This window comes from Dicentrarchus labrax, unplaced genomic scaffold, assembly GCF_905237075.1.
Source record: "Dicentrarchus labrax unplaced genomic scaffold, dlabrax2021, whole genome shotgun sequence".
Taxonomy (NCBI): Eukaryota; Metazoa; Chordata; class Actinopteri; family Moronidae; genus Dicentrarchus; species Dicentrarchus labrax.
This window is the reverse complement of record NW_026136702.1, coordinates 12,059,731-12,078,855: the sequence shown is the minus strand read 5'-3', so window position 1 is coordinate 12,078,855 and position 19,125 is coordinate 12,059,731. Positions and strand designations below refer to the sequence as shown.

General features: G+C 40.5%; 1 protein-coding gene across 2 annotated transcripts in view; it reads left to right on the top strand.

Moving 5' to 3' along the window:
- Positions 1–19,125, top strand: part of zcchc24 (zinc finger, CCHC domain containing 24) — a 34,052-nt gene that overhangs the window by 1,429 nt on the left and 13,498 nt on the right. For both annotated transcript variants that reach the window (XM_051422492.1, XM_051422503.1), the window contains exon 2: positions 2,499–2,699. In XM_051422492.1, coding sequence (XP_051278452.1) covers positions 2,499–2,699 — 201 coding nt within the window. The remainder of the gene's footprint in view (positions 1–2,498; positions 2,700–19,125) is intronic.

The window sequence follows — 19,125 nt, the reverse complement described above, 5'->3', positions numbered from 1 at the left end:
CCCCGCCACCACACCCGTCAACCTCATGCACATACAGCACGCACAGAAAAATAATCATACACTGTGGGCAAAATGGTAGTTTAAAGAACATACAGCAAGCTCTCCGGTGTGTTGATTACACTGCAAGTTGAGTTTCTTAGATCTATGTTACTATGACGCTATGTGTTGAAACTCTAGGAAGCATTAGTAGAGGAGGGACAGTGTGTTCACCATCTAGAGCCAGTGGCCATTATTATGGTGGTAACCATATAGGCCTTTTGAAGTCATTTAACATGAAACAGTCCTCTAAAATTGGGTGTGCACATTATACATTACATGCACTTGTGTAATGCCATTCAATCCGCATGAGTATAAAGTGTTTCAAACTGAGGGAACACATACAGTCTGGAAACGGTTTAAATGGGGGGGGGGGGGGATTTTGCAACTCACTATACCGGCTAAGCCAAGTCAAATAAACCACTGCAGAGATTTGATGATGAAATGAGTAATACAAAATATGGTTGTTTTTGCACCAGCAGATCACACAGTCTACTTAAAGTGAACTAGTGATAAATTCATGAATTTTTGGTTGATTTGAAACGCATATTGTGGCGCACGTCAAATCTTTGTGTAAATGACTTTTTCGCATTCATTATCTACCATTAGGCTAAGAGGACAAACAATTTGACTTTTGAACATTTATAACCACTCTGGAATAATCTAACCCTGTGGTAATTTCCTGTGGAATCTATTCTAGCTCAAATCAGTCACCTTTAAAGTTTCTACCAGACACTGCAGCCCTGGTTTAAATGTATCAGTGTGTGATTGGCCCCCTGCATTGTGACGCCTCATCCCTGGACCTGTGAAAACAGTCACAAATCTGCTATAGTTGTACACTTCACTTGCACTTGCACAGTGACCAGTTTAGTCCTTATTATGTTGGCCAATGCATACACATCCATCGGCACACACATAAACACACACTCTCCTGCTGAGTCACTCTCTCACTCTCTACCTCACTCACTCACTCACTCACTACCTCACTTTCACAGACACACAAAATAAACAAACAGTCTCACCCCACCATTAGCAGATGTGTGTGAAATCAGTTTCCTTTGGCCTGACAGTAGGAGGTTTAAGGCCAAACTGAAGAAATGTGAGGAACATCAACTGAGCAAAGTTTCCTGTTTTATATTTGTTAAAATAATTGAACAGTCTGCGCTACGACTTAAGTTTAGTGAATGCACAAACATGTACATTTCCACAAGGAGTGGTGATACGAAACACAGTAATACACAGAGCTAAAACACATGGCAGATGGAAACTTGAGAAACTACAGAGCCGTAATGCTTGATTTACGACAACTACATGTAATAAATGAACATGAGTCCTAAAGCTGGAGCTGGTTAGCAAGACAATCTCACAGCCTGCAGATAACGATTTGGCTTTCAGCTTCAGCCGTTCTGCCAAGTCTAAGGTTTCTGCGCTCTGCAACATTCAACATCAACATTAACACCCTTTCCCAGACATCAAGCCTGTGGCCCAAAAACAGACCATAACCTTCAGTGATGAGGAGGAGTTTACTTGTGGATTTCATCATGACGGTTTTACTTGACAGTGGTGTCTCAAACGTTTGTCATTAGTGCATTTAAACTATCAAGGTGGATGACTGGTTAGACTGTTTGTTTAGCACCTTGTCCACACGGGTTAATTAACTGACCATCTGAGAATAAAAAGGTCTGTGTTAAAATCAGCATCATTTCACCCAGAGGTCAATTCCTGTCTGTCGTTCCTGGATTGTATTTGAACAGAGGAAGGCATGAATGAGAAGGGAAATAAGGGACTGCAAGCCATGCTTTCCCTGTTATTAATATTCAGACGGCATCTTCCATGAATTCACTGGGCTCTGTGGCATGCAACACTGCGTTCTGTGGCTCCAAGCAGACTACAAACACTGACCATGGCTAGTTTAGCGCCAACAGTGCATGGTGACATTGCTGATGTTCCACAGGCTGGTGAGGGAACATGCCTCCCATCTTGTTTACAATGAGTCATCCTCTGTAAAGTCCTGTCTTTCTCTGTGGACATGCTCAGTACTTTTCCAGCTCATGAGCACAGCTGGGCCTCTCGCCAGATGTTCTGAATTTAATGAGAGAAATGATCTTGGAGGGATTTTTTTCTTCATTTTTTTTATTTTTTATTACGCAACAGAAAATAGGACAGAGGGATCTGGAAGAAAACTTGTGATTAATCTCAACATTTTTAACACTCCAAACCAGAAATGCAATATTTTATGTGATTATTGTATTTGGTAATGTTGTCCAGCACCCTCTATGTAAACAAGTAAGAATTTATAGACCTCTGAGTGTTGGGAATTGTATGTGAATTGAGTGTGAAGGTGCCCCAAGATTGTTGTTCATCCTATGAATTACATATGTGATACTTGACACATTTTAGACAGAGAATCTGAAGAACTGTATGTTAATTGAACCTTGTTTGATATGATTCTCATTTTGTAGGCCTTAAACAACAACGTGTATAAGAATGTGTCACCCTATGGCTCCCTGAACAACATAGTGGATGGACTCAACTCCCTGACGGACCATTTCTCAGACCTTTCCCTTTCTTCAGAGCCAAGAAAACCCAACAAGAGACCCCCACCCAACTACTTGTGCCACCTGTGTTTCAACAAGGGCCATTACATCAAAGACTGCCCTCAGGTGAGACTCGTAACACACATGTATTACATAACCTAGCCTTCAGATGACACACAGATCTTATCTTGGTGGGTGTAGATATATTTTAATTGTTTGATTACTAATCATATGTTTTGCATGTCTTTCCATTTGGTTTATACAAGCCAATGATGGCACTAAAGGCTGTGCTTGCTCCAGCCAGTGCCTGTCTCTCTGTCTTGCTCTCTCTCTCTCTCTCTCTCTCTCTGGCTCTGGTCTGACCTACTTGTTAAACAGGCTGGCCTCTGTCTTCTGTAGTCATGTGTGTGAGTGTGTGTATATGTGTGCTTGTGTGCATCTTAACTGCCACAGCATTACACTACAAGAAGCCATCAGTTATGGCCATGATAAATAAATTTCTTGGGCTAGTTCAAGGTGAAACTTTGTTTGTAATGGATGTAATGTTAGCCATGTTAGCACGCAAACACCACAACAGTAAAAAGTTTCTGACATGTAGTTAAATATATTATATTAATCTACAAAGTCACAGTTGCATTCCTCTGCCTTCCAGTTCCCCACTGATTCAGTCTGTTATGATGCAGGGTTTCTTTTGTGAGGCACCATGGTAAATCCACCTTGAGGTCTAGCTTGGAGGTTATGAGCACACCAATGTGTGACTAATGGGGTGTCAGCTGCTGTGTCATCTCCCAATATCTAAACTCATCTTGGTCTGCACCCTGAGAAATTCCTGCCAATTTACTTTAAATGAGGTCTGAGCAGAAATGCCTTTTTTAAGACTCTGGTCCGTAACCTGATGTGATACTAAAGGTTGACGCAGACATGCAGTCGCTCAATATCTACATGTCAATGAGAGAAAAAGCTCTTGTACAGATATTGTGTTCATGTCTAGTAACTATAGCATATTTGAAGTGATACTTTAGAGTTTGCTGGAGTTGTTGAGGAAGGAATGGACTATGAAATTGCTGTGGTGGATCTGTCATTGTGGTGTTATATAGAGGCTTGTAAACTCCATGGCTGGGACTGCGGCCTGGAAGTGATCTGATTTCATAAGAGGAACACAATGGCACTTTCCTTCAGAATTGTGGAATTTTTACACAGAGTTGTTTTTTTTTGTTGGACTCATGGTGCCTAATAATCTCTCTCTCTGTTTCTCTTATGCCTCTCCCCTATTTCTTCTCTCCCTTTTCCCTGGGTGAGGTGCAATAGCCTAACCCCAGCCCTATGTTTCTTTTGCATGGAATGGTAATGAGGAGCAGATGTGAGATTAAAATGCTTTGACTCGCTTTATGACATATGATGACTGGTCTCGGGAGGTCTGTAAAAGACCTGTGCACTGATGAAATATCTTCTGGACAGCTCCAAACTGCAATGTGTGGGAATTAGATCATCTATTGACAACTCCAATGGGGATTTTGTGTCAGAGTATATCATGCAACATGCTGCTTTTGCCCTTGTTTTTCCTTTATGTAATGCTGTAGTTGTTGATGTGAGCATTGCTCAAGTGATAATGATATTCAACATTGGAGCAGGTTTACATTAAGTAATACTAGTATGTTTATAACCATATTTCTAAAACCACATGCTGTGTACATTTAAAATGATCTTTACTGTGCCATTTTCAAATGAAATGGTTAAAATGTTGCTTTACTAAACACAACTCCTTAGACAGTAGAAGCTGTGAACTCAATCTTGCCATAGATGTAAGCATTCAGGGGTGGACCTCAAAATCACACTCAGTTGTCTTCTGGTTTATATTTCAGCTGTTCGTTAAACTGCCAACAGTAACTCAAAAAACAGAAAAGTTGCTGGACGGCCCCCACACCTACACAGTTCAACACCATCTCAGTTATTTAGGTGTCTCCTGGGCTTTTTTTTCTCCATAAATTTACCTTCCATTTGTGATACATCCCTTTTTACACTATTGCCCAGTAACCTGTCATTGCATGCCTAGCCAAGGATAGTTGAGCCTTACTTAACTAGCTCAAGACCCAAATAACAGATGTGACACACATCTTGCAATAGAAACATGTTTTTAATGGCAACTTACCTACTGTATTAGCCAAGACTTGTGTCATTTTCCAAACAATATTTTCTTGTACTGCTTCACAAGGTGCAGTGATCAGTTGTGTGCCAGTGGAGTTTCTGGTATCTGCCTACACTGGAATGCATTTGAGGATGAATGTGTCCCTACAAATTGGAGGAGCTTTGCCAATGAAAAAAGAGGCTCTTGCTTCACAGAGTGCTGATAAGTATGTCATCCTGGTCCAGCGTGGAGAATCGCGTTGTGATGACAATGTACAGTCTTCCTCTTCTACTACATCTCAACATGTTTTATTGTCTTGTTTTGTGCTGTGACTTTTGTCATAAAGTTTAGGTCCCTTGTCCATTGTTGTCCAAAACCTTTAAAAAACATTCGGATGAACATGGTTACTGTAGTTTTTTGTGGTTTTGTTATCAATCCCAAACAGCCTTGCTATGGTAAATACTCATCAGAGCACCAAATCTGTGTTAATCCGCAGCAGCAAATAGTCCCTAACAAATGCACTATTTCCATCTGATTAAGAATCAGAATCAGAATCAGAATCAGAATTGTTTATTGCCAATTCCGATGGCAACTTAAGTAACCTTTATGCCAAGTTGTTTCATGAAATCACTTACTTAAAAGTCCAGTGTGTAACATTTAGGAAGATCTATTGGCAGAAATGAAACATAATATTCACAGGTATGTTTTCATTAGTGTATAATAATCAGCTGAAAATATGAATAGGTTGTGATTTTGTTACCTTAATGAGCTGTACAGAGGGAACGGATCCTCTTCCGCAGAGGCCGCCACTTTGAATCACCATGTTTCTACCGTAGCCCAGAATGGACAAACCAAACACTGGCTCTAGAAAGGGCCTCTGAAGGTTCTCCTACATGCTTGGAAGGCTGAGTTGTCACACTGGTCCTTCAAAAAGAAAAAAAGAAACTATATATTTGAGACCTGCTTTTATGATTTACTTCAGTAGGAACCAATGGACTGTCTGCTACAGACTGGGTAGGCAAGTCAGAAAATATTAAGGGACGGACTTATGCATTTTTGGTTTTGGGCTTAGTGCAGCCTTCTGTGCACCTACTTTTCCTTTTTTCCTCTTCTTCTTCAGCCTCCATACATAATATATTACTTTGCACTAAGCTGTTGTCATTTAAGGCTTAAGGTTTGGCGTGAAAATAACTATCATTCTTAGGATTTGTTCAAATGTGTTATTTACTGTTGACTGAATCATTTAATTTTTCAACATTTGAATTGATGTATCATCAAATTAACTTGAGGTTATTATAAAAAAGATTATATAATATGCATTAAAATCACCTTACCTCTGCCAAAGATGACTTTTTTGCAGGCGAAGGAGATCAAAGATTTAGACAGTGGTGGATCCATCATCTTTCATTGCTCGGTTCAGAGAGAATAAGGGTTAGGCAATTAAATAGTTGAGGTTACCAAAGTGTTTATGCATTACTTGAAATTTAAGACCATTTTTTGTTATAACATGTTAATATTGGAAACACACAGAAGAGTTTGTGGCTGTGCAGAGAGAATCATTTTTCAGGGAACTCTTGGTAGTTGAGTGAAAGCCACAGGCCTGGCAGCAGCTGCCCAGTGCTCCCTGTCATGGGGACAGAGGTGTTATGTAAACTGGCTTTTATTCAGAAAATGAGGTCGCTCCCCCAGTTATGAGCAGAATGCCCCTCACTGCCACGCTTTGGCCCCTGTCCAAGATGTCTTCCACTTGCACTCATGATTTGGTTCTGTTCAGTGGACTAATCCTCTCAACAGTTGGCCCCCACTTTTGATTTGAGTGATCAAAATGATGCATTGAATGACATCTTCTTGCTATGTCTCCCTGTAGAAAGATTAACTCATGGAAAATGTCTTTGCCGGAATGCAGGTTTGTGGGTATGTGGGGGTGGCTGTTGCTGCTGTGTGTGTTTTATGTGTGTCTCTGAGCTACAGTGGACTCCTGAGTTACAGTGCCCCATTCCTGGTCGCAATGCATTTCCCTGTTTCAGTCCTTCAGAATTATAGTTTCCTTTTCTTCCCTTTCCTTTTTTTTTTATTCTTCTGAGAAATTTCTGATATTTTGCAACTGCTAGAATACTTATGTTTATATTAAATGTTTAAAAGCCAAAAATGACTGACATCACATTCATCACTTCTGCTTTCACCCTTTTGTCTATTTCTGTTGAAGTGCAACAGTCACAGTTTAAGTAAAAATGTTCTTCATAGTAAGAAGCTGATTGAGATAATACGTTTTAGGGCCTTTTAAGGATTTTTAACACATTTTGGGAAATATGCTTATTTGCTCTCTTGCTAGGGGTTGAGAAGATATATTTGATTTTTGTTTTTTTTACAGATTAAACAAACAAGATATCACATGTTAATTAGCGGGCTTTGTAGGACAAAGCCAGGCTAGCTGTTTCCCCTTGTTTCCAGTCTTTGTGCTAAGCTAAACTAACCTGCTTCTGCCTGCAGCTGCATATTTAAGGCAGAGATAAGAGTGCTATCAGTCCTCTCATCTACTCCTTATCAAGAAAGCTATGAAGCATATTTCCCAAAATGTTGAACTTTAGCTAAAAGGGCCACTGTAGCTGCTGGGTCTTCATCATTTTCATTGTTTGTATTTCATAAATGAAGATGAAGAAAATGGTGATGGTGTACAGATTGATATTTTTTCACCAGTGCCAATGACTATACCAGAATGGTCTGTATGTATTTATCTGTAAATAAAAAGCAAGGCCGATAGAGAAGAAGCATCACAGTTACTGTGGTGATCAGACACACATGGAGCTCATTGATCCACATACAGAGACTTCTTTATCACACCAGGATAATGTGGCTTTTGTTCAAATAGCTATGGTGTCAGTTGAATGTGTGTGTGTGTGTGTGTGTGTGTGTGTGTGTGTGTGTGTGTATATATATAGCATCAAAACATTACTTTTTCTTTTATCTCTGTAGAGATATCTGACTTGTTTACAGTGACTTGACATGGACCAGAATGTGTCCCATGCGACACATAATGCAGATATTGTGTTAAAGTTGTTGTGCTCTGCGGAATGAATAAGGATCTCCTGTTTCACTTTAAAAGCACTGATTTCCTCTCATCACAGTCCCTGCCGGTCACTCAAGCCTGTGATTTGGTCATGTCTGTATCTCCTCTAGCATGTATCTGATCTGTATCTGTGACCATATGCCAATCACTGCGATGGACCTCACACCTTACATGATGGTAATTTCAGCAGCAGTCTGTCCTGTGTGACAAATGGTCACCATAATCTCCCATAACAGTGTCAACACGGAGACCTGGGGCAAGCTGTGAAGTGAGGGCCTCTTCACACCAGAGGCAAATCACACTTTGAGTAATGTGCGACTTGCCAAAATGTGTGCTTTTCCTTTGGTCGTGGTGATAAACTTAATGACTCGTCATTACTGCAGCCCACTTTGTCTACCATAACAAACATCAGTGGTTGTTGTTTTGACAAAACGTATTTGGTTTTAAATCTTCCAGTGTTTGCCTTCGACAGGGCAGTGATCTTTTTTTCCGAATTGGTTGGCAGTCGTGCTGGGATAATTGTGCAACCACTTTGTTTTAATGTTTCAGTTTGTTTTTGTACTAGGCAATGGGGGGGATAATGTGTCAAATACACATTGCACGTTTATAATTTACCAGTGTTACATCTCTGCAGAGCACTGCCTGTGTGCTTCCCTCTTGGAAAACATGTATTTTAGACCTGTGTGGGCACATCCAATTTCCTGCTGTGTATAACTCTAATATTAAAGTCTTAATTGAATCAAGCCAGGGTCTGTAGATGAGTTCTGCCTTTGCAACATGCACTCTCTCTACCTTTTCCCTATCAAATGTATTATGAGCAAGATTTTAAGGGGCCAAGATCTTAAGGCTGGTAGTATACTTATAGATTTGAGTGAAACTGTGTAATTGAAGATCTGTTAAAAAGAAAATGCTTGATGGATACTAGCAGCACCGTTATCTATTTTTTCTCCTTTATTTATTTTACCATGTTGGGAATGAGTGTTTTTTTTATTCATAAGTCCCAGATGAATATTTGCAAAAGGAGGGTAGGCTACCACATTCACATCTGGATGAAAGAATGTTCTCATTGTGTTATACTGTTAGGGTTTCAGCTGTAACAGTTAATCAGAAACAGTCAAAATGCCTTGCTCGTGGGTAACTCTCTTTGGAAAAAATCTCTTATTCACTTCACCTAGGTGATTTTAAAGCAACACTTCTTCACCCGTTGCAGAGAATGTGGTTGCCAGGCCTAGCCTGTAGCTTCCTGTAAAATCCACATTTTCCATTCAACAAAAAAAATCCTCCATCTGAAGTCTAGCTTAATATTCCTGTGTGCAGCTTCTATCCCATATTCAACCTCTGGCAAAACATTTGTCAACACTTGTATTGGAAATGGAAACACTGTTAAACTGTCTAAAATAGCTTGCTAGCCCTCTTTGGTGCCGATTATTCAATAGTTCAACAGATTATGTTGGCTTAACGTGGCTGGAGACATTGCTGGTCCCCTGGAGGCTAATGTTCCTGGGAGGAGAAAGAACATAGATCCTACATCTGTCCTTTAGCTTTTCTAATCTCTTTACATTTTCCTCTGCCTCCACCAGCTGTTTTCTGTCTTCTCGTCTTTGTTTCATTTTCCCTCTCTTTATGCATCCCGCAGTTTGTTAACCCTGTCGATAAACAGTCTTTCAACACCACAGTCACACTTCAACATTTGTCATGAGAGAGTGCTTCACATTTTACCCCCATGATCTCTGCGCCCTGGGGCCAATTCTGACACGGCTGCAGTTATTTGCTGTGGCAGGCGGGCAGTTTGGATGTGTCACCGTCATGGCACAGAGCACTATTGAGTTTGTGTGTGTCGGACACAGAGAAGGTATGGTTCGAGAGCCTGAGTAGGGCACAAGAGCTGAGAGACAGCGAGCCAGCGAAAAAAAGGGGAGTGAGGGCACTTCCCCTGAAAGGAAATCAAAGTTAAAAGAATGATAAAAGTGTGGTTTCCTGCCAGCTGGTTTGTGTTCTGTACAGAAATCCCATTCTTCCTCTCAGATTTTGCTGAGACAACAATCGCACCACTTCCTGTTTTGGTAACCGTGACATCTCTAACCTCATCTGTGGGACCGGCACACTGTTATATTTACCATAGGTAAACTTACAGCTGCTCTCAGATTAAAAGTTGAAATACAGTGATATGACAGTGGTAGCTCCAAGCTGCGTCATCAGCCATCTACTGACTTAGTGTCAGCTTATCCTAAATCAAAAGATACAATTTAGCTTCTTAGGTGAAGCTAAACTGACACTAAGTCTCATCTCAAACGGATTTTGCACCTCCTATCATCTGATTAGTCCTTCCTTTCACACTCAGACTAAGGGTGAATTGGTTTTCTCGATGACTCCATTTGCTTATTTTTTTTGAGGAATCTTATTGCTGTCACACTGCTGCACTAGCAAAAATGAAGGCTGGAGTTAATAAAAGAAAATAGCTGTTTGGGGCAGTTGCTCATCACATTGCTTTATGTAAGCTTGTCTTTGCTGCATGAGAAAAAACAGGTCACTGCTCTTCACCCTCTTTTATTTCCTGTATATCTTATAGTACCTTAGCATAAACCCCTTTAAATATGTTACCTTTCTACAGAATACCATCCCACTTCTACAGCAAAGACTACAGTATGTCAGGATATTTGAAAAACACACACTAAAGAAAGACCCAGCAGTTATTTGTACAGTAACAACACTTTGGCTTGTGTTCTTAACAAGACTACAGTGTTATGGGGGTCGGTAGCCATACACCGATGCCTCAGGAACTAGAACAGGATGGTTTGCCTTTCACTGAGGGAGGAGGGAGGGATCAGAGGGTCAAAGGTCAGATTTTCACTACAGCATGATGTCCTGTTAGCACACCAGGGCCAGAGGGTTTTGTTAGCTCATACTGAATGTGTAACGTCCTCTGGTAAATCACATCAGTATTTTCAAACCCCCTATATACTATACACATCCATCGTATATAGTGTGCAATATTACTGTTCCTTTGTATGTTTGAATGTATTCATTCTAGGGAATTTCCCCATACACTGACTAACAGTTAAATAATGTTGCTTTTTTTTTGTTGATTGATGCAAAGAGATGCAACCATTAGTCAATCTTTTAGTTGATAGACAGAAAATTAATCAACTTTTTTATAGTCACTTAATTGTTTCAGTTATTTTTCAAAGAAAAATGGCTAACTTTTTATGGTTCCAGTTTCTCAAATTATAGAATTGGCTGTATTTCCTGGTTTTACACACAACAAATTGTATATATTTAGGGTAGATAAGACATTTGAAGATGTAAAAATGTGATTTCACTGTTTTCTGATGTTTTACAGACCATTAATCCAGAAAATAATAATGGTTATTTTCAGCCCTAGGATGCAGCAGTTTGGGTTCAGAATGATAATGATGTGGTCCCTTTGGATCCTGTTTCTCTCTCATGACGTTGTATGAAACTTACATACTAAAGGAGTGATAGCCAAACCTCTTTTACAACTGAAAATACATCTAATTGGAATTTAAATAACCTGATTAAGCAACACATGAGGTGTTTACATTATTTAATACACCCACAGTTACCATAACCACGTGTCTCTCCACTTTAACTCAGTTGTAGCTGAGACAGGTAGAGGGTGAAAAGGACTTCAGACCGGTCTGGAGTTCCACACACCAAACCACCAGACTCATGCATTCTCACCCAACCAGCAACTAACTTTCATGCTTATCTCCGCTGGTCGATCGGTATGTTGTCGAACTAATTGCTCCTCGTAGCGGCACGACTCTTGTCACATGTGAGCAACAAAGATTCTTCCGTGATACGGCACAGACGGACAGAGAGGATGGACAACCAGACGGACAGGCAGGGACACTGTGAGGCTGCGAGTGCTGGCACACAGGACTGGGTTTGGTGTCAAGAGATCAGGGACTGACACTGCTGGCTTTGTGTTGTGCTTGAATGGGCACCTTAGGGAGAGACTGCGGTTCTGAATGGGCACCATTGGGAAAAGCCCAAGTGGTGGGAATGGAGGCTGGTAATTAAGGCAGTCATTGTATGTCTGTAGGATCTGGTAGACAGAGAGGTCAGGAAGGCAGGCCTGTATTGTTCCCCCAGCAGGGCCCTCACTGCATCGCAGTGGTGCGTCAGACTCAAGTATGTTTGGATAGATCCTTGGATCTTACAGAGAAAGAAAAAGTATTACAACAACAAACCACACAGGCGGTCCTATATAGTCTGCTTGTCTGTATGTAAACATATAGACTATAGGGGCCTCTTCTGTGGTTTTGATTTTGCAACTGTTTTTTTCCTCTCTCTTTATGTTTAAGTATCTTCAAGTCCTTCTCTGGCAGACTAGCCAGGACTCAGGGCTGTTTTAACCATAGATTTAGACACAGTTGTGGTCAATATGTGATGCCACAGGGGTGTGTGTGTATTTAGTAGAAGTGAGCCCAGTATAATGTAGCAGTGGTTAACTGTGTTTCATTTATTTTGCACAAATTAAAAATCAATCAAAGGAGATAAAAATAACGTAGTAATGAACAGGGAGAGAAAAACAACCAAATTATAACTAACTAACTGTGTATCTTATACATAAAAGTACACATTTGGAAAACAATAATATGTAATATGTTTTCGAAGTTGAAGTTTATTTTAAATAAAGGAGCCAAAAAAAGGGATTTGGATGAGGAACATGTTATTATGGGTTGTAGAAAAATATACTATGTTGCAGTATTAAAATTAAGGGTAAATTAACCCTTTACCACCTGTTTCACTTGCTGGATTGTAGTACTCTGTAGAACGTGCATGGACTACTGGTAAAACTTACATAAATATGAACATGCAATGTGTATCTATCAACTGATTAGACTTCTATAGAAGAATCTATAGAAGTAAATAGTTAAAGAATGAAGATATGAACTCTTGTTTACTGTAACATATCAGCATAGGAAATAAAATGATATAATTGGGCCACTGTATTGAGATGTTTTTGGCTTGAATGCAGCCATCCCAGTTCATAAGATATTAAGAGTTTCTTAATTATACTATTAGATTTACTTACTTTCTTACTGTCACAGACTTATGTTCTCTCCAACTCAAGTCTAATTGTAGGTCGTATTTTTTCACATAACTCATGTACTGCTTCTGTATCTTTAAAGTGAAAATAGATTTAAGTGACTGCCCCTTTACTTACTGTAAAAAAACAACAACCCTGCGTTTCATTTAGGAACTTTTTCTGTCCCTCCTCTCTATCTGTGTGTGCTGCCCTGTAGTATGTCGGGAAGTTTCTGGCAGGGATGAGGGCTGGGGGGGAGGTGCACCATGGGAATGTTTTTACTGGGTGACCCCTGATCTTCCTTCCAGTTGCAGCGAAGGCTCTGAAGGCCCTGCGCCTGTCTCTGCTCCAACACTCACTCAGTCAGGTTACCAAAGAGAGAGACTGAGAGTGAGTGGAGAATGTCCTGTAAACAGATAAGCCTTATCAGGGATGCTGGAGACATGCTGCATCAGACAGCTTTCTTCTTTAATATCATCCCCGCTGTGAAAAACAGATGTGGCCTCTACCTGTCAACATATTTTATTTTTGAGGAGTTATACAGAGAAAGAGCCTTTATAGCAAAGGCATTGAGAAACCATATAGGGCCATAGGTCCAATATAGCATTGACACCGAGTGACACTGAGATTAGTAACACACGTGTACTGTATATCTGGCAGAGTGACTTACATAAATATACATAACACACACACACACACACACACACACACACACACACACACACACACTCTCTCTCTCTCTCTCTCTCTCTCTCTCTCTCTCATAAACGCATCCACCCACGTACACACAACTACAGACATTACAGGAGCAGTAGTATGATCTTTCTGTGCCAGATGATAAGATGTTTTGTGCACCTCTGTATACTCCGGTCTGCCACCCAACCTGCTCTTGTCATTCATTGGCCTGGTAACCCAACGCTGCTGTGCAGCTGCACAGCTCATTGGGCTTAGTGGGACCGAGGCTAAGTCCAAGGCTAGGAGAGGGCAGGGGGGAAATTCACACCCACGGCCCCACTTAGTATTAGCCCTTAACGCCCTGTAAATATGGTAAGTGTAGGAGTATGGTTTACTTATCCAATGTCTGTGAAAAGAGACAGCTTCCACGTCAAACTGGTGCGTTGATGGAGCTGAGCTTCTTGGTTCATCCAGGAGAGATTCCACAGCTACGGGCCCAGTTGGCCCGTACTTGTGTTTTCTATGAATGAAGCATGAAGAGAGAAAAAGGATTCTGTCAAAAACATCAGCTTTAAAACAATAGAGTGTTATTGGTATGAAGCAAAACACCCACATGCTTGACTCTCAGGGGTATCCATCAGTCATCCAAGAACATGACACTGAGATCCGTGGCCGATTAGGGAAGCTGGGTTGTGGAAATCTAGGAATCTGGGAATAAGGTTTTGGCAAAGAGTGCGCTGGCATGGTGATATGCCTCTGCAGCTGTCTTGGATACGAATGACGTGGGTCTGTTACCGAGGAGAAAAATTTTGACATGCACATACGTATGCACATGTGCATGTATGGCATGTCCAATTGCATGCATGCATTGAAATTAACTAGGGCACCGGTCTGTTGGAGCACAATCAACATATTCTGGGGGGAAATTTACTTGAAAATAAATATCCTTTTATTATTTGGTTGGGCAAAATTAAACATAAGCGCATTAATTGTCATAACATTGAAATAAGCTGCTTACAACAACTCATAATACAAGACCTCCACCTCCAGTTTATCAAAACAACCAGAAATTGCAGGTCACCAAATTTCATTTGTAAGCAGTAACATTATTAAAGATGACTTAGCTGAGATTTGTTTTAATCTAAATCAACAGATCAGCATATTGTAACTCAATTCCATTTTTTTTTCACAGTAATTGAATGCTGTTGAAAATGTTTTACTTAACTAAGCCACAGACTGAAAATCTATTGTCAAAAGTCAAAAACACATGGATGTTATTGGGTTGTAAAAAGAAATAAAGCTAATCTTATTCAACTGATAAAAAATGTTCCTCTGGGGTATTTCTGCTGTGTTTGTGGGAAGTTGACAGTCTTTTACTTCTGCCATGTGTTTGTTTTATTACTGCAGAGGTGCAGCAATCCTGCCTATATATCTTTGCTCTTTGTTTTATTTGAAAGGGACAAATGCAAATAGAATTGAATCCATAACAATTTTATGATCCAGCATACTGTTCTTGTAAATGCACTTCAGCAGTTTCGCGGTGGGCATTGAGGACATTTAATAGCACAAAATACCTTTTTTGATAGTTTCTGGTACAGCCTCTTCACTTATCTACATGACTGACAGCTGTGGGATGTTTTATCTTTGGAACAGCTGTCTTGATTTGCCTTTCCCCTGTGTGATATCTCAGCATGTCAAAGAACAGACTAAACATAAGTGATATGCCCAGTACTGTTACGGGACTTCACTAGAGTCTGAGAAAATGTTAAACCTGGACACTCTCTTTGTTTCAAGATTCAAGAGCATTTTGTGTATGCTGTAGCTCAGTATCTGTCTCTTCCAGTAGAAACACACACATACAGTACATAGAACACACACACACACACACACACACACACACATTCACACAGTGTACTTACTCTGCCAAGCAGAGGCCATTTCCTAGAATGAACTATTTTGGCGTCTCCATGGAGCTGGAAATGGACTTGTGGTTATTCTTTAAAACAGTTGGAGTGGTTGTCCTCTTGAAATCCTCTCCCTGTATCACAGTGAGATAACAAACCCATTTATAAAGACTTGTGATCACGGCGGTTAAACCCAGGAACCCACAAGGGAAAAACTTGTAACCCTGAGTGTCTCTGCTCACTTAGAAATATTTAGCTTCAGGTCATTTTAAATACATTGCTGTACACCTTAAATAGACTGCAGTGGTGATATTTGTTGCACTATTTCAGGTTCATGTGGGTTTGTGACCCTTTTAGGAAGTGTTAAGATTAAAGCTTTCAAATAGCTGTGGATTTTATACTGAGATTGTTATGGTTTATTTCCACATAAAATATGTTTTACTTTTCTCTGTCCACTACTACTTTCTGCTGCTTCCGTCACATATTCCACACGAGAGAGGATATATGCAGCAAAATACTTAATGACAGCACAAATGCCTCATAGGCATATTTAGACCTGGAAACAACTGGGATGTACTATTGTGAGTAAACTGCTTTTTATAGGGTAATGAAATGTCAAGCACATATGAATAGCTCAAATAAAGAGCTTCTAGAATATGAAACCTTTTTTAAGAATAGCACCCTGACCCACATGGGTGCAGAGCAGGTTCAGACGAGTGAGTGACTGGCCAGTGATGGGGAATCTAGTGAGCTCATGTACCATTTGCTGACTAATATTAGGAAAAATAATTTGTCTCTGAGTCTATTTTATCAATACATGGAGACATTTGCATATGACAGATATACAGTTTACATGTTTAAGTGTTTTTAAAGTGTTTATTATATGTGTTTTTTATATGTTAATATACGTATTTTGCACCTTGTCATAGGAAAGTGTTACACTATAATGCCAGCCCTCTGTCTGTCACCACACTTACAAATAATGAGGTGACTGGATAACCTGTACATTTAAATAGCTTTAATTTAATTTAATTTTAATGAATAGCTCAGTAATATAGACTTCAGTGGACATGGGTGACACATTACATTTTACACTTGAAAATAAGCAGCAGTGTTAGACTGAGATTATTATCTACTAATGATGTGCACTGGCATTATCAGAGTATAATTCAGTATAGAGCTGAAACAATCAGTCAGGTAATGAATCAAAAGAAAACGATCATTTTTAAAGCAAATATGCCAAACATGCCACGTGTGCAGTATTTTCCTGCACAGTCTGAACCCATTATATCTACTAGCCACTAAAGCTTTTTAAGACAATGTGGTTTCAGTTATGATTTATTCATGTTGTATAACTTAGATGGGTTCTATCATCTGCCCTATTTATTTGATTTGTCAGAACAATTTATGACCTCGGGGTTATACTGTCTGTGTCTATGTGAGAAAATGTTTGTATTAAAGTTGTGTCTTTAGGATAAATGTGTGCATGCAGGCGCACAGATTGGCGATACAAGTGCCAGTGTGTGCTCAAACCCAAGTGTGTGTGATTGAGGCTATGTGCAGTACATGATTGTGTAATTCTGTGGTTTATATTTAGAGACAACTGTACAAGATAAGAATGCTTATCTCAGCAGTTGTAGATGTGGAGCTGTGAAGCAACTGAAGGAATACGAGTTGGTTATGCACCACAGTGATCTCCGCCGTCACGGCCAACATACTTCACTGTTGTCTCAAACATTTAACTAAATATATAGCCCGATACCCACACGTGCACTCTTTGTTGAGTAACTGAGAATACTGTAAGAAGAACATTATGGATTAATGGATAATTCTAAAATGCATGTGCAAAGTCAAAACCACATTGATGGTGAAGACATCGATATTCACTTAACAGGCTTTCTTTTCTGCTGTAACAGGTTGGAGACACAACTGCAAAACCCCGCTGTCCTCTGTGGTGTGTTTACAAGCAGCAGAGAGTTTGCTTAAGTGTGAGGTTCAGTGTTTCAGAGCTCCATGAACCACATCTTGGAGCTTTCAGCTGTACTGAAAAAGACCAAACCACATGATTAATAGATATATGGTTACGGAAACACTATTATGAAAAGTTCAGGAAATATTTCCCTGTCGTGTCTCGGAGTAGGATCAGGCATGATTGACGCTTTGATCTTTTTTGATGTTTCACAGAGGAGAGCCAGTTCTCAGGTTGAAACCACATCCAGGTTCCTGCCTCTCCCCCTTGTAGCATTCATCAGACCGCTACGGCTAGCACGCTAACTGAAACCACATTAAAGCAATTAGAAGTCTTATCAGAAATGCTACGGTTAATGAGCAAACCAAACAAAAACTCCAAAAGACTCAAAGCTAACATTGTGGACTGAACCCCATCCGCTTTATCTGTAAATCTATCTCTTTCTGAACGGCAGCCAAACCAAATAGAGATCCTAAGATGAGGACACGAGAGCAGACACAGATATGCGCACGGACACACCCGTGCACACTCACACGCACACGGAAATGCAACACACACAGGTTTTCAGGGCCGTTTTGGTGTTCTTGTGTTGCTCTCTTGAGTGATGTCCTGGGGGATGCGGAGAGGCAGAGCGGGGCCTGAGCTCCTCCGCTGCTCCTTTGTTTACACTGATGGTTTCCAGATGCTAGCTAGTGATCGGAGCACTACGGAACGCTGGGGGAGCAGCCCAGCAGTTTGGGGCTTGAGCCAGGAGGCCAGGATTAAGGCAGCTCTATCTGGGATACTTGAAAAACACAGCTTTGCTTTGTAATAACTTTGCAATTGTTTCCAAAGGCTGAGAGAGTTTGAGAAAAGTGATTATGAATTATCCTTTTTGCACATGGTGATTGGTGATGTTGAAGTGTCACAAACGTCCTCAGTAATTGGGGGGCGACGCATGCAATGCACAGTGACGTCTAAGGTCATTAAGTGTAATTATTAGTCACAAAATGTGGACTCAGATTAATTGCATCTGATTGTAATTAACATATTTGTTTTGCTCAGTAATTTGATTGTATGTCTCTTTAAACAGGCTCCAGCATGGGCAGCACGAGTACATTGTCTGTTTCTTCTACAGAACCCTGTTTGGGGGAGATTGTTTTTATAAACTGAGGTGCATTGTGCTCGAGCGAGGGCAAATTTATCACTTTAGCAGCACACCTGTTCCTCCCGTCACTTTCAGCCTCAGCCACTTTTCTTTACAGGCATTAGAAAGGAGACAGCTGCACCAGCAAAGGAGCCGCCCAGAGAGAGAGAGTGAGAGAGAGGTGAGAAAGATGGCAGCGAAAAAGAGAGACGCACAAGAAAACAGTGGCTGTATTTAGAGCGTGTAGTGCATGGTGGGATTGATAAATAGTCCCCATAATGCACCTGGCTGAGGTTCTGGCACAGGGATGGGGCTGTTTAGTCCAGCAGCGGAAACAGCGAATAAAAAAAATGCTTGTTCTGTGTGCAGTGAGACACAGCTGAGGTGGTGACAGTGTCATTCTTGTGAGAGGCTTGAAGCAGTGGCCATCTGCACGCCTCTCACTTGGCCCTCAGTTTTGACTAACAGGGCGAAGACTGCATCCTCAGATCTTTATTCTTTAGTTGCTGTGATGTCAGATAACGTGGGTAGTGATGGTCAAGGGTACAATGATTTATCAAAGGAGACAAAAACTCCTCCTAAATAGAGAGCATTTTTGTTTTCTTTGTTTTTAGAGGTGCCATGTGGATA